The sequence below is a fragment of the Periplaneta americana genome, chromosome 10 (assembly GCF_040183065.1).
Source record: "Periplaneta americana isolate PAMFEO1 chromosome 10, P.americana_PAMFEO1_priV1, whole genome shotgun sequence".
Lineage (NCBI taxonomy): Eukaryota > Metazoa > Arthropoda > Insecta > Blattodea > Blattidae > Periplaneta > Periplaneta americana.
Window position 1 is genome coordinate 75,309,341 of NC_091126.1, and position 16,063 is coordinate 75,325,403.

At 33.3% G+C, this 16,063-nt stretch overlaps 1 protein-coding gene across 5 annotated transcripts in view; it reads left to right on the forward strand.

Moving 5' to 3' along the window:
• dop (microtubule-associated serine/threonine (MAST) protein kinase dop) overlaps window positions 1–16,063 on the forward strand; it is a 263,178-nt gene that overhangs the window by 166,470 nt on the left and 80,645 nt on the right. For all 5 annotated transcript variants that reach the window (XM_069837714.1, XM_069837716.1, XM_069837715.1 and 2 more), the window contains 2 exons: window positions 12,946–13,048; window positions 13,397–13,460. In XM_069837714.1, the coding sequence (XP_069693815.1) occupies window positions 12,946–13,048; window positions 13,397–13,460 (167 nt within the window). The remainder of the gene's footprint in view (window positions 1–12,945; window positions 13,049–13,396; window positions 13,461–16,063) is intronic.

Sequence of the window (16,063 nt, forward strand, 5' to 3'; positions counted from 1 at the left end):
AAGTTGGTTAATCAGTGACTAAATAATTATTTAGGATTTATATGTGTATGTAGTAGACATCATTAGTACCTATAATGTTGTTGGGTGTACTTCAAACGATCCCCAACATTATGCCTTTATTATACTCAAACCTACCAGAATCATCTCTGCTAACTTTATACCACTATCTCCTGGAATATTATAACTACATTACCACTGCAACCATTACAACCAATAAAACCATCACCACCACAGTTACCACCATTTATACTATAATTTCCACTAATACTACTACTGCTATTGCTACTGCCACCACCACCACCACCACCACCACCACCACCGCACGTATTGCAACCATAGTAACTACTAAACCATCAACTTCACTGTTACCTTCAAAAACCACCAAACTACCATGAACGCAGCTACAGTTAATATTATCACAACTACCATTAACATCACTACCAGTGGCATAGCGTCAATGTAAGCTAAAAAGCTTAGCTTCCCCAGTTAATAATAATTTCATAATAAACCTGCAGTCTATGGACAAAATTATTTATTAATTTTAATAGAATTTATATTTACGCGTTAAATATTGTGATGCGGCAGCTCAGGATGATTTGTGATGCAGCAGTAAACTAGAAGCCTGCACACACCAGCTTCCAAGCAGACTGGTTTCTCACACTCATTCTTCTGTGTAACCCATCCCGCAGATTTTCCATCCCTTTCTAACTAAACTACCCTGGTCGCAAGGCTATCAAGAAGCTAGCTTTAACATTGAAAATAAGTATTTTCCGAGATCCCTTTTCATCAGTTGTGTTCAGTTGAAGTGTTAGTGTGCATTGTGGCTGATATAATAAATAATGAGTGAAATAACAGTTCCTGACACCAATTTACTTGAATTTTTTAGGACAATTCTATTATCAAGACTGACTTACGAACAAAAGTGTGATCTAAAAAACAAATGACCGACTCCCTTGCTGTCAATGAAGGATACAACCAAAAGACAGATGCATACATACGTAATGATACTAATACTGTATCTATTGACCGTTAATATTGTGATTCCTCTATGACAGGGAGTGAGCTAATGTTATACGTAGGCCTATACGTGTCTATTTGTTAGAGATATGTGTAAACCGTGAAATCATATTTTACTACGTACCATTTGAGGTCATGCCTTATTGGTGTTACTTACGAGGTTCCAACCAATCTTCGACTGCTGACTTGACATTGACTACTATTTATTTTAAGACTATATTTTAGTATTACGTTTTCTCATATTGCATGAAAGACAACTTGAATTAGCTTCCCCTGCTCAAAATTTCATGCTACGCCACTGATCACTACCACTAACATTATCAACACTACCGCAAACTACCACCACTACCATCACTACAATGTACACCAAGGCCACTGCTGCTAATACCACCACCACCACCACCACCACCACCACCACCACCACCACCACCACCACCACCACCACCACCACTGATACCATTAAAACAATTCCCTATCATTAGAATTCTTATCCCTTTTTTGTGTTATAACTGATTTTTCATTTGCAACAAATTTGTACTATCCCTAAGACACCACCATTATCGGATCAACTAATCTATTATTATTATTATTATTATTATTATTATTATTATTATTATTATTATTATTATTATTATCGTCCTCATAAATGTGTTAATATTACTAATCTTAATATATTATATAAAATTTAGTGTTAAGTGTTTAAAATGAAATGAAGGTACGAATAGAAGTTTCATTTTACTTTTTATATTGGGACTACAGGAACTAGCCAGTCTACATTGAAATCTTACTCTTGGTTAGCATTTACATGAAAGTAGAAATAGTTGGATTTTTTTTTCTCTCATTGAATTGACACGTCTTTGCCACCAATACAACATCCCACAAATTCTTCAATTTAATTTGTTCATAAACTTTGCTGTGATTAATTATTACCATTCCTTGTCAATTTATGAGCCGAACTCACCGATTATAAAACATCTTAATCATTGCTATGAAGATTTTTATGTTCCATCATACTTATTAAAGTAAGAGTAAGAAATTTGTTTATTTCCACATGCTAGCAAATATTTATGTAAGAACTTGCTTGTATATATACACATAAAGGACTACACTTTTTAAAGTGTAGAAGTTCTAATAGAATATATAGAATCCTATTGTATACGTGTATATTCAAAAACACGTAGGTCCTATTTAGTAAACGGTAATGGGGGAAGGAACTACAGGTGCTAAACTTATTATTCGGTCAGGCTTTAAATTGAATATTTAAAAACTTTAATAAACAATTTGAAGCAAGATGAATACATTATTGCGTATAAAAGAAAAACATTTGTACTACATTCAAAGTAAACAATATTATCCATTTTTCCAAATTGAATCTGATATTACAAAAATCAAACTATTTATTTTTTATCAACATAAACAAAAATATCACAGTCAACTTAATATTCAGTCAAAAGTTAGGAAATCAAAAATATACTTCTTCATAACAACTGCAATAGGAAATTAATGCCTTCTTGGGTACCTGTTCTTCTGGGTAACGTGCTGCAATCGTTTGGGCATACTGGCTACGATCCTGCTTGTATATGTTCCATTAATGCGGCCCCATTCCTCTTTCAGTAGTCTCTCTAACGCTTCTTTTGAAGAAACTGGCATTTTTCTCAGTCTTCTGTTCAGCTCATTCCATAGATTTTCTACAGGGTTGCAGTCGGGAGACCGGGAAGTCGTGTCGATAACTTTTGGACAGTTATACAGTAACCAATTGCGCACAATATACGACTTATGTGTGGGTCGTTGTCTTGGTAAAATTTAAAAATATTACGTATTTCCAAATTTTCAGCACTCTTGTGTAAATTTTGTTTCAGGATTTGGAGATACTGTTCCTCGTTCATGTTACTGTCGATGAAGACGAGCTCCCCTACTCCAGCAGCTGACATGCAGCACCAAACCATAACCTTTCCAGCACCATGCTTCACAGTTGGTTGCAAGTTATCAATTTTCATGTCTTTTTTCACCTTACGCCACACCATTACCCGACCAGCCTGACCAAAAACGCTAAATGGACTTTCGTCCACGAAAATGACGTTATTCCGTCATACTTCATCCTTGTCAATATTGTTGTTTGCAAACTCAAGTCTTTTCTTTCTGTTAACTTCAGATATCAGAGGTTTTTTCCCTAGCCACTCTTCCATAGTAACCACTCTTTCTTAAAATTTTTCTAATCGTTTCAGGGTGCACATACTTTGAAGTTTCTTTTGCTAGGTCTTTTGCTAGTTGGGGAGTATTTATTCGAGGGTTCTTATTAACTTTCCTGATGATCAAACGTAAATCTCTGTGTGTTAACTTCCTTGGTTGCCCCCTCTGCGGCACATATTCAATCCTGTCTTCATTCTCATATCTTCTGATTAGGTCCCTGACTGTACTCATTCTCATATTGAACATTTCTGCGATCTCTCTATGTGTACGTCCCTTCACATGGTGAAAAATAACAAGCTGTCGCTTTTCAAAACTAGTATTCTTACCTTTGCGCCCCATTATTATAATAATCTTGCAAAATCGGACTACAAGTCTGCAAGTGCTAACAGCAAGAAGACAACTGAAGCATATCACTCCCACCCTTCACTGTGCAGTGCTTGCAGACGACATAGTAAACACAGTGAAAAGGGGACCGTATCACACTGACCGAATATTAAAATATACACAATTTATTGCTTTTTATATTCAAAAGAACAAATTATATGGTATATATTAATTTTGAATCAATAACTGCTCAATATTCTTCTATCGTGTGTTTCAATTAATTAATAATACTCTTTATGATTTTTGCACTTACTAATGGATTCAAGTTCGAAAATAATGAAATTTAAAGCCTGACCGAATATTAAGGTGAGTACCTATATATTTTGTGTAACAATGAAAACTAGTTCCTAAGGTTGTTAGTCGATTATTTTTTTCTGGGAATAAATCTGAGAAATTGAATGCAATAACTTCTTCTTTCTGCTAATTAATAACCAGTAGGAATCCATCATTCAATTTTTTTTTCAATTGGTTTAGAAAATATCATATGCTGTAGGCCTAATGGAATTCTTCGTAACTAATTGTTCGAAATTTCGTACTTTTGAAATGAATTATGGGTTGTTCCATGTGACTCATGTTATAGCTAGTCTCATTTAATGTGGGAATTTAATGGGTAATGAAAACTGTAAAAACATGCTTAAACAATGGTTGATATACCCGTGTCGGAAAACAATAACACTAAATACTGTTAAATCAAAGTTGTCATTTGTTTTGTTGTCATTTGCATTAAAAATATAACTTGTTTGTGACTCGCATTACAAAAATATCTCCCACTTAAATATTCCTCCTTCATTATCATACAGAGTCTGTTCTGTTTGTATGCTGTCCAACATACATATTTTTATAATAAAAGGAAAACATCTAGGGCAATAATGCACACAACATAAAATAGATAATTAAGTTACAAAATTAACAGAATATAATTCGTTTTGTACTGTACATGACTCAGCATTCATAAACTTCACATTAAGTGAACAAAGTTTGATATTATTGTACATATAAAAATAATCGACACTTTTCTTCATTAAATTTAATCTTCTGTCCACCACTGTGGAGTGCGGTTAGCACGCCTGACCGTGAAACGAGTGGACCCGGGTTCAAATCCTGGTTGGGACAAGTTACCTGGTTCAGATTTCTTTCCGGGGTTTTTCCTCAACCCATTAAGAGCAAATCGACGCTGGGCCCTGGATTCATTTCGTCGAGATTATCACCTTCATATCATTCAAAAGCTAGATAACCACAGCAGTTGATAAAGCGTCGTAAAATAACCCCACTCTAATCTTCTAAAACTTATCAGCCAAAGAAAGAACAAACAAAATACTAGACGTAAGGTGAACAAAGAAAGGCAACCTGTGTTACTTTAAAAATAATATTACGACGATTGTACGTCTTTTCCCACATGTATTTAAAATATTTTTCCTGACATGCAATTAGGTAACTGATAACCAATAAGGTGTTTTATAGAACACAATACTACCATGTGCTGCATTGCTTATGAATATTAGTTATGACTTTATGACCTCACTTGGTCTTAGGTAGTAATCTGAATTACGACATTCGGAAATTTTAGTTCGTTGTTACTGCAGTTTATAGCACTATAAAGTAAACACATTTTCTTTCTTCAGAGACATAAAAAGTTATCAACATCCCACGTCCTTTCCGTAAGTACGTGCTGGCACTAGCAATCCTAAGATCTATTGTTTTAGCTTGCTAGCCGCTTGTGCGCTACTGTCGCATCAACTGTCGAATGCTGGTTGGAGTTGTGCGACTGTTTTAGACTGTGATAAGTACGCATTAGTTCATCGAGAGAAGCGAGAAACCTTTGCTTTCCTGTGACATTTTGGTAAATACTACTGTTTTCAAATTGAATTTATAATTAAGTGTCGTATATGCCATTACGTTTCTGACTTATCTCTACTAATCTTTCTTATGTGGAACAGTCTTCGATAAAAGTATTGTTATAATTGTGTTTCCTTTTTATTTAAGCGAAATATAAGAGACTATCAAACAATGAATACAAGAGAATTAAAGTGAAAAAAAAAACATCTGCACAAATGTGAAGTGGAATGAGAGAGAAATTGCAAGTGTAATTAAGTGAATTAGATATTTGATTTTTTCAATGTTATGGGTTGAGAGTAGTATGAGGGGTACTATAACTGTAGGAGTATTATAGAAATAAATATATGGAAAGAGGAATAAAATAGGAAATTTAGGAGTGAAGCGAAGAGAAAGGGATCAATACGTAAATAAACAGAGGGTAGGAAAAAAAAAAGCGATGTAAGTGTTGTAAAATAGAGTAAACGAAAAAGTCAGCAAGTAATGTAGGAGAAAATAGCTGGAAAACAATGATTAAGAGTAGGTAGGATTTGAGGGTAGAGAAGAAAATAAATAAATAACGCAAATTATTAAGGAAGGAATATGCAATATTTAATAGGTGAGCGAGAAATGGAAGGGAGACAGTCTAGGTAGGAGGGAGAGAATAGAAGAGCATATAGAGGGAAGGACATATAGCAATTCAGTCTTAACTGAACATTAGAAAGTAATCAAGAAATTCTCGGCAAAGAATACACTAATAGAAAGAGTTGTATGTATTAAAGGGATGGTGGATCGAAAAACAGAAATGTGAAGGCCCACCATAACTGTGAATTGTAAAGTTGACTGACAAATAAATATATCATATATATCATATCATATTTAAGCGAAATATTTTAAATTAATTTTGGCGATATTATACAAATATTATTAACTCTTTTCGCGTAGAGAGGTTCTTGCTCTTGATGCATATGCATTTTGAAATATATTTTGTGACTAATCCTTTAAAACATTGAACATGCATGTTATTTACAGAAGTATTTGTCCATAATTTGAGTTAATTTTGTCATTTGCACAATATGCAAGCTGACAGAAGCACATTTCATTTAGCACCTGTGTTTGCATTATGAAGCAATTATAGTAATTTTACTCTCTTTGAGTGTGAACAATAATTTTAAAAATACTAATGATAAGTATGTAGTTTAATCAACTTACCGTCGCACTTATGTTTTGCATGTGAATACTTCATGTACATAATTTAGGAAATTCGTTCATAATAGTTGAAATATTTTATAGTGGGTATTTAATAGACAGCGGAGTTTAGGTAAACCTTCTTTTATTGAGTTAGTATATCACATTGTTATGCTTTGTGGATATTTAGATTTGAATGCTGCATATGAATTCTTATATTTAATGAAGTACCACAAATTAAGTTAGAAATTACTTTTGCAAATTCTGTCAGCAGTGCTAGTACAACCAGCGAATTTACAAATTGAAATCCCTTCGGTATTTACAAACAGTTTCGAAAAAAAAACAAACAAACAAACAAAACAGAGACCCAAAGCATTCAGAAGAATTTGGTATGCAAAAGTGTTCACACTCCACGTTTCTTTTTGAAATTTTTACTCCTTTGGGAAAAAAGTGTGATGAATGATCATCTTTAAAAAAAAACGAAGTGGAAAAATGTTTAAAATCATATCAGTTGATGAAAAAAGTGAAAAGTTGAAAATATTTTTTGAGAAGTACAATAGAAAGTTAACTCTCTCTACAGTATATTAAGTGACAACGGACTTAACTTTCTCGTCAAAAGCACAGAAAAACGTTAATTGTATATTGTGAAGCCAATTATGGAGCATGGGACTTCTTACAGGACTGAAATGAACAGTTTTTATACTTGTTCATGTTTTTTTTTTAACTTAATTACAGTAAAATACGAATTAATCCTATACCTTCTAATATCAGTGTTTTCCAAATATATCTTAGGATTTCAAGTCCAATTTTTAGTTGTATGGAGTGTGAACTGTGTAAAGTTAACGCCTTTTATAGATAACAAAAAATTTATTTTGGGACCCAAAAGTCTGCTGTCTAGTTATTTGCATGAATGTGTGCCCTTGTGGTAGATGTTGCTAATACAATTTGAAACTGTGTTCTTAGAATAGTATTCCTGTATAGGTACTTTCTCCAGTTTCCTATGTTTCATGGAGGGCAAATAAGTAGATCATTAGTGAGATGCTTTTGATCAAGTCTCTGGTTATTAGAAAAAGGCACATAATTATTCTGTTAATTTGCATGCATAAAATTCAATAAATTTGCGAAGAATGATTGATTTTCATAATATGTGTATGAATGTATAATGTGTTTTGCATGATGAGAATTTGAAAGTTATATAATTATATTTTGCAGTATTTTAATCGACGTATCTGGTATTTCAACCAACTCTAAATTAAAATGTAAGACATTTTACTTGTCTCTACAAAGTATAGAACATGAATAACTGATTGTATAATGCTCATGGTACCATTAGTTCAACTGATAATGCTACCAGTACATATTTCTTTTGCATTGTTTTATCTGTCAACTGATAATAAAGCTGCATGTTTAACCATTAATCTAAAGAAACCAGTACATAATGTAACTTTAAAACAAAAGTGTAAATAATGTGTTTTTTTTTTTACAGTTCCTAATAGTATCAAGTATTAGATTAATCCTGGAAGTGTATTATTTCTATTTATAATTTTAACCTTTCTCTCTGCATAACGAACATGTTACATAACATAGTATTTTACATGTGAAGACAGCAAATTTCTCTATGTGCTTGTCCTTTGTATTCTTTTCGTATTTATATTGATCTTGTTAATCAAACATGTAGGCCTAGTGCAGTGGCGGATGTAAGAAAGGCGTAAATATTTGTCACATTTCTTATTTATTAATAATCATAATACACCTATAATTTGTGAATATTAGAAACAGTCGTCAAAAGGTAAGGTATACTTAATATTTTGTATGATGCTTAATTTAGTTTACATGTGAACTTTTTTCTGTTAAGCTGAAGAAACATTTGTGTAATATGTAAAATTGTTCCTCCATTGAGTTGGTGCAATTGCAGAATATAATAATATCAAAAAGAGGACATTATATTGCTAATTTATGTGTACCAGTACTGTCAAAAAGTTTATCTGACATTGCAGAAAGTTCCTGGTTTTAAAAGTACGTTGCCAACGAGAAAGAGTTTGTGGATCCCAATACAAGAATTTAATTAAATCAGTTTATAAAAAAGTTACTTTACTTATTTGAAAGTATTGAAGCCGAGTGTTTGCTGACTTTCACTGTATCCAGAGTTGGGTCGATGGTCTAAATCAGTGGTCGTCAGCACTCACTGAAATGGGTAAAGGGTAACGAGTGCAAAGTAATATGCACCATCATGCAGAAGGGAGAGGTAGAAAGCATACCCACCAGCAGCCACGGATGCACGCCAGTGCAATGTCTTATGCTTGGATAAGACACGCTAGCTCGAGGTTGCACTGTTCTGATGACTGCGGGTCTAAATGGTTCTTTAATTTGTTGTCCTTTTAATAATTTTTTGGTTAGAGGAACAAGTAGTGTTATCACTCAATTGGTACTGTAAAATAAAATACAGGATGTTTCCGGGCTGGTGTTACAAACTTTCAGGGATGATGGGGAAAGGCACATGTATCAATTTGAGATAAGGAACCCTGGTCCGGAAATGAGTGAGTCGAAAGTTACAAGCAAAAATAGTTGTGTGGAAATTAAATAATTTTATTCCTCTGTACACCTTATTTATGTGTATTTATCTGTACATCTTACACATACTGTATTCATCTCACGTTGTTTACGTTGTCTACTTACAGTATTCCATTCAGTGTCTGTCTGAGGTGTGGGGACAGGAAACTACACTCAAGCAGTGCAAATGGCGTAATGTGTAACGGACGTGGTCGGTCCTGATATGCATGTCTGTAGACAGCAGTGTATGTGTACAAGTTGCAGTGTCCAGTCGATCAGACCTAGTGAAATGGAAGAGCGGAATATGCAGACATGATTTTCGAATACGGATGAGCCAATGGGAACAGTAGACAAGCTCACAGATTGTATCCAGCCAAGTACCCACATAGGAGACATCCGGCTCATACCATCTTTCCATGACTGTTCCAAAGGTTAAGGGAAGGAGGGCACGTGGTGCCAAATTACAATTCCATTTCCACACAACTATTTTTGCTTATAACTTCCGAATCAGTCATTTCCGGACCAAGGTTCCTTATCTCAAATTGATACATGTGCCCTTCCCCATCATCCCTGAAAGTTTGTAACATCAACCCGGAAACACTCTGTATATATGAACAAAAAATTTAATTAAGAAGAGATTTATCCATATTTGTTATTTGTAGTAGTGATGGGAGTATTCGAATAAAAAAATACGAATTATTCGATTCTTGTAAGATCTCGAGATATATTTCTCGAATCATGAACAAGTATTCAAATATTTTGCTCAGATGGTAGATGCTGCGAGAAGTGAAGAATGAGAACAGAAAGAAAGAGTCCTGGTATAGACATGACCTAGAAGGTCCTGGTATAGAGAAGGAAATTCTCGAGAACACTGATTGCTTATCAATCGTATAAATCGGCTAACCTAGCCTCCAAACATGAGTTAGCTGCGTGCAATAAACACTTGCTCCAGATGACACCTCTCTGTTTCACCCCTCTCCTCTTCCTTTCTCTTGTCTAATTACGGAATTCAGCCATACAACATCTTTATGGAAATTTTGCAGCAGTATGTGATAGAATAATTAAAAAAATATAAACTGTGCATGTACGATAAACTGCTGTCACTGCTATTGTTATCGCTGTTATGCTGAATTTTGGATAAGAGAACTGAAAACCTACTGCCGAGAACTATTCGAGAACAACCAAGATGAGTAATTAAATTGTTATTCCAGTGATAAAAGTGTTTGAGAACTTTCACTCAAATAAATGTTTCGAGTCTTAATATTATCCGAGAAAAGATTCATCAATTCTTAAAATTATTTGATTCTGCCCATCACTAAATTATAGTATTCGTGTACTGAATTTTATGTGTAAATTAAAATGATAAACTATAAATTACAGTTTTAAATTGTATTGAAATTATTGGAGAGTGTAAAAAACGATTCAGAATAATAATAAAATAATTTATTAAAATATAAATGGTACCTACATAAATATTTTGAAATAATGGGAAATGAGTGATTTCTCGCAAAAGAACATTAAAATTATCTCTCTTTGAGATACAAAACACCACTACACTTTGACCTTCATTTGTCACCCATTTTGTTATGAGGTAGTGCTGTAGTATTTTGTCATAGTTTTATGAAATAATGTACGTATATCCAAGGCTACTGGAGTCTTAAGCAAATTTCAACATTACAGAATATTATTTTAGAGTCATTTGACAGGAAGGCACACAAAGTAGCTGTTCAAAATATCACCATTGACAGTTTTCAAACTTTGTAGTAGCACACAATGAGATTCCTGATTCTTACAAAGATACCTAACGTTAGAAAGACAATTAATCAGCTGATAGGCCTAATGGAAGTAAAGATGTAGGAAATGTTACATAATTTTCAGGAGGAATCTCAACTTTAATTCCGTTTTGTGAGGAACTGAAGCTTTACAAACCCTTAATTTTTTCTTTCTACAACCTTATTTTCTCTTCTATTCCATTCTTTTAAAAGTGTAATGAAAACACGAAGAGATTCTACAGAAATGCATTCTCAGTATTTTGAATTATTTATAAGTAATACTGATGCAATTAAAAGTGAAACATATATTTAGTTTACATAGTGGTTGTACTTTACTGTGTTAATTGCATGGAATAGGAACCTACAGTATAAACCCACTATATATTACTTCCTCTATCAGTTGAATGAGTTTGATGTACGTACATTTATTGGCTTAGTACATGTCTGGTGAAAGGTAAGAAGCTCGAATAGTAGCCTCGTTTGTAGTTTTTCTATTTGTTAGTTACGTGATGCTGTCCTGACAATGTATCTTAGTTGAGGTGTTCGCTGACATTCTCTACCCATTCTGCCAACAGTCTTCTGCATCTTGATTTCAAAAGCGACTAGGGGAACAGCTTTCTTTATATTAATATCGAAACTCACCGACTGGAAAAGTTAATGACACCAGTCTTTACGTTAATATCAACATGGCAGACCAGTATTTTTGTATTCTTTATATTTTTAACAAGTAGATGAACTGACTGATGCATCATTGTCGTCGTATGTTTGATATTATAGGTGAAGTCTGCAATGATGCAGTTTATGTTAGAAAAATTCATATTCTTACATATATATTTTTTATAATTTTTTAAATCAAATTTCACATTTATTATAATTATTACAATCAGAAAACCACAAAAATATATATTAAATTAAATGGAAACAAAGATACATACAAAACTATTATATACATAAAACAAGAATGAACAAGTCAAATATTTAAATAAAACAGAAATATTAAAAAATATATATATCTGAATTTCTTATTTTTTAATGTCAGTAATGTGTGGGAGTTAAATTCAGTGATAAGCTTTAATTTATTTTAATTTATTACAAATATGTGGTAGTATGTACTTGTAGGTGAACATCCTGCAGGAGTTTTCGAGAGTTATAATAATACTGTATATACAGTATAGGTATTCAATTATATAGTGTGTGTGCGTGTGCGTGCGTGTCAAAGAAGGTTTTGGATGGACACTTTTTAGGGAGGAGGAGAGTTGGTAGACTTCGAAATCACCGGGAGGATATGGTCCGAAAGCATGCTGTTTCCCTGATTCATATATAGAAGTGGAAAGCAGCAGCAAGAAATAGAAATGAAAGAAGGAAAGTCATTGGGGAGGCCATGGCCCAAAAACGGGCCATAGTGACTTGATTGTTTGATTCATTCATTGTATGTGTGCATACATACATGCATACCATACATACATTCATTACGTGTGTGTGTGTGTGTGTGTGTGTGTGCGCGTGCGTGCGTGCGCCCGTGCGCGCTTTTTTTTTTTCAATTTCAATTCAACATTAGAAACGTTTAGTACCTTGAGCCATATAGTATGCAACAAGAAATAAGAAAGACATAATAGCCAAAGTATCGTACTTGGAATTATAAACTTATTAACAATTTCACCAATTAACATGAGTAGGCCTACAACTTTCATTGTGAGTATATAATTTTCTATGTTCTTTACTTGGAACGAGGTTATCTCAGGAGGTAACTTCCAACATCCTCGTCTTTTCATGTGAAATAATTTTCATATAAAATTAGAGAATTTACTGGATATTTATTTAATTTCTGCAATTTATTCAAAACATCGGCTTACAGCATTATCAGTCTGAGAGTTTAAGAATTAGAGAACACTTACACTTAGTTTGGATTTGAAACTTCGTAATTCTTAATACATGCATTGTATATCATATTTCTTCAAATCATATAATGATTATAGAACTACAAATAATATGTAGCCTATTTAATGGCATTATGTTTTGTTTTATCTCACAGAAAGAACTGAGCTTATCACGCAGAAGTAGCAGAGTGTCCCATAGAAAAAGTTTCATTTCCACAACATCTCCAACACTTCCAAGATGTCATTCACCAATCTCAGGTGAGCCTTTTTATGATATACAATAACACTGATGGAAGCTGAGGGAATAAAATTAACCGTGTATTCATAAAGGGCTAACCTGTCCATTTCAGGGACTTATCTTAAGTGATGTTTTCAGATTTTTAAACCAATACTAGGTGGATTTATAAGTCGTCATGAATCATATCTTAACCAGAATCTCCCTTGTGTATAAAAGAAACCTTTCCAAGTATGGTTTCAATCCAAAACCATGGTGTCACGACGATTATGAATCTTTCAAAATGCTTTATAATATTACATTAATTACTAACATGAAAAAGGAAATATTAGCAAATATGAGTACATGATAATGGGTGTTTTCATTTTCAGGGAGTCCCATAGAAAGTCCCAGAATGTCACCAAGCCAGCATTTCGCGTTTGCTCCCGTAAAAAGGTAAGTAATGTATCTTATTATGTGACATATTTCAGCAATGAAATTACATTATTATAAAAGGTCTTTAAAATAATAAAAATCCAAGCTGCAGTACCCAACAACTTTTGTATTGTGTGAAGTATTGGCATCCATTAGGAACAAATTGACTGGAACATTTCGGGAAAACGTATATTATACCGTTTTGTCTCTTCAATAAATGGTCGCCCTGAGTTGCGCAGTTGGTATAGCGCTGACTTTCTGTGCCCTAGGTTGCGGGTTCGATCCCGGCCCAGGTCGATGGCATTTAAGTGTGCTTAAATGCGACAAGCTCATGTCATTAGATTTAGTGGCATGTAAAAGAACTCCTGCAGGACAAAATTTCAGCACACCAGCGACACTGATATAACCTCGGCAGTTGCGAGCGTCATTAAATAAACCATAATTTAAATGTTTCAATAAATTATTGTAACATTTTAGCTCAAGGATGGCAAACGGGAGATAGGGGGCGAAATTCAAGTTAATAAAATTGAAGACGTATCCTTCATTATTTCGATGAACCTTTCAGAGCAGAATGATTTACATAATTCCACTATTGAGATTTAAATAATATGTATTATGTAAGTCCTCAGCACTTGATCGTCGTTGGGTCCATTGTTGAAGAAAATGTCTGACCTTAAATTTCTTAATTATTCTTATGTGAAATTATTATCCAGAAATGTATAAAATCTTCTAGGATCCAAATACTATTGTGCTCTTAAAGGGCGTTCCTGATCTGCTTCTATTAAAATAATTCAAGGCACTTGTGATGTCTTTAGTAGTTGAACGATTTAATTTATGCAGAGAACTAGAGGATAATAAAAGCTTAAACAATGTCGTTTTACCTCGACAAGAAAATGCAGACATAAACTGCAAAATATTCATCATGCTTAGTTTTCACAGTTCTTTGTAGTGTTAGTGTCCACTATCAGTGATACAGGGTCTTATTTTTTTAAATTTTGCTATATATGGTTCATTGTGATATTTATACTACTGGAAGTATTCTACAGTTTTGATAAGTAAAATTATTTTCTCTTTTATTGCATAATTTCGAAAATCCCACTGACTGAAATAAAAAAAAATCATTGAACCTCACTTTATTGCACATTTGCAATAATATTTACACACCAGTTTTATTTTTTGAGTTAGGCTTATCACAGGCTAACCCAGAACGATGGGGTGAGATGATGATAATGATTATGATGGTGATATACAACCCATACAAACAGTAATAAAGGAAGGTAACAGTATTTAGGTTCTTCAAGATTAACAAATGAATGACTCATTCTTTCCGAAGAAATAGAGAAATAATGGTTATAGTAATATATTTAGTAACACATGTTTCATGTTCTTGTTCATTTTCAAGTCAGTTTCAAGCTTATTGCATAACATATCTATATATAAAAAGAAAGAGACATACAAAATAAGATAAAGACATCAACAGCTGATACTTCGAATTTAGTTTTTATGAGCTATTTCTCCTTTACGATTTATTTTGAGCTGGAGTACAAATGAATTTACCCCTTAGTTTTATTAGAACTTACTTTTTAAAAACAGCGGACTGAAACTTGCGTATTTGATAAAGAATACCAAGTGATAAAGTATTTTGTGCCAACATTTGCATTTGAACCAATAGCTGGCAGCATCTTTACCCAGTTCCTGATACTACTCATCTGTTTTTTTTTAGCATTATCTCGGGGGAAAAAAAAAGAAGCCCAGATTTGTTACTTACCTATTCTTTGTATTTATAATAGTGTAATATCTTCAATGCTTTTTTGTTCTTGTACATAGTGGATAGTGTTTACAAACTTCGGAAAATACCAAACCTCGTAAAAAAAATAAAAGGCAATTGGGCTCTATGTATATATTCTCTGTAATTCAAAATGCTGTAGTATTTTCAATGCTTCTTTATTCTTGTCCAAGGTGGATAGAATTTACAAACTTTGGATGAAACCAAACCTCGTAGTATGAATGCTGAAAAAAATACAGAATCTCCAGTTATGACAGCTTATCAACACTTCGTTCCATATTTTTATTCCAAATTAGGGCAAAGCTGTGACCACAAAAGCATGATAAACATTTTAGGAACTCTAATCCTAAGAAAACTTTGTTTTTATAAATCTGCCAAACCTAACATGACAAGTCAGTCAATGGAGACAACTGTAAAATTATACTCCATTGTCTTACCTAATCTCAAACTTGTTCCAAAATCACTTGCAATTCAGAAAAAAGAAAGCATAAACTTTTATTTTACCATACAATGCTTGATTCTACTTATATTAGTATTGCTGAGTAATTTGCTGAAGACTAAGAGGAATAATGTTGCAAAGTGTAACAATGATTCCCTTTTCAAGACAAGGTAAATGTCAAATAGTGTAGGTGTATGGACATTCTAATACTAATATCTCCTTGATGCCATAGATACTGGTAATATTATTGTGTGGCCAAATTTTTACTTCACACTTTATTTGATAAAATGCCAGCAAGTAGGTTATGTATGTATCATCCACTTGAATCTTCGCAAAATAATTCAGAGACATAAATACATTTCAGAAATACGATACATTTTACATTATATTTGCTTTTAA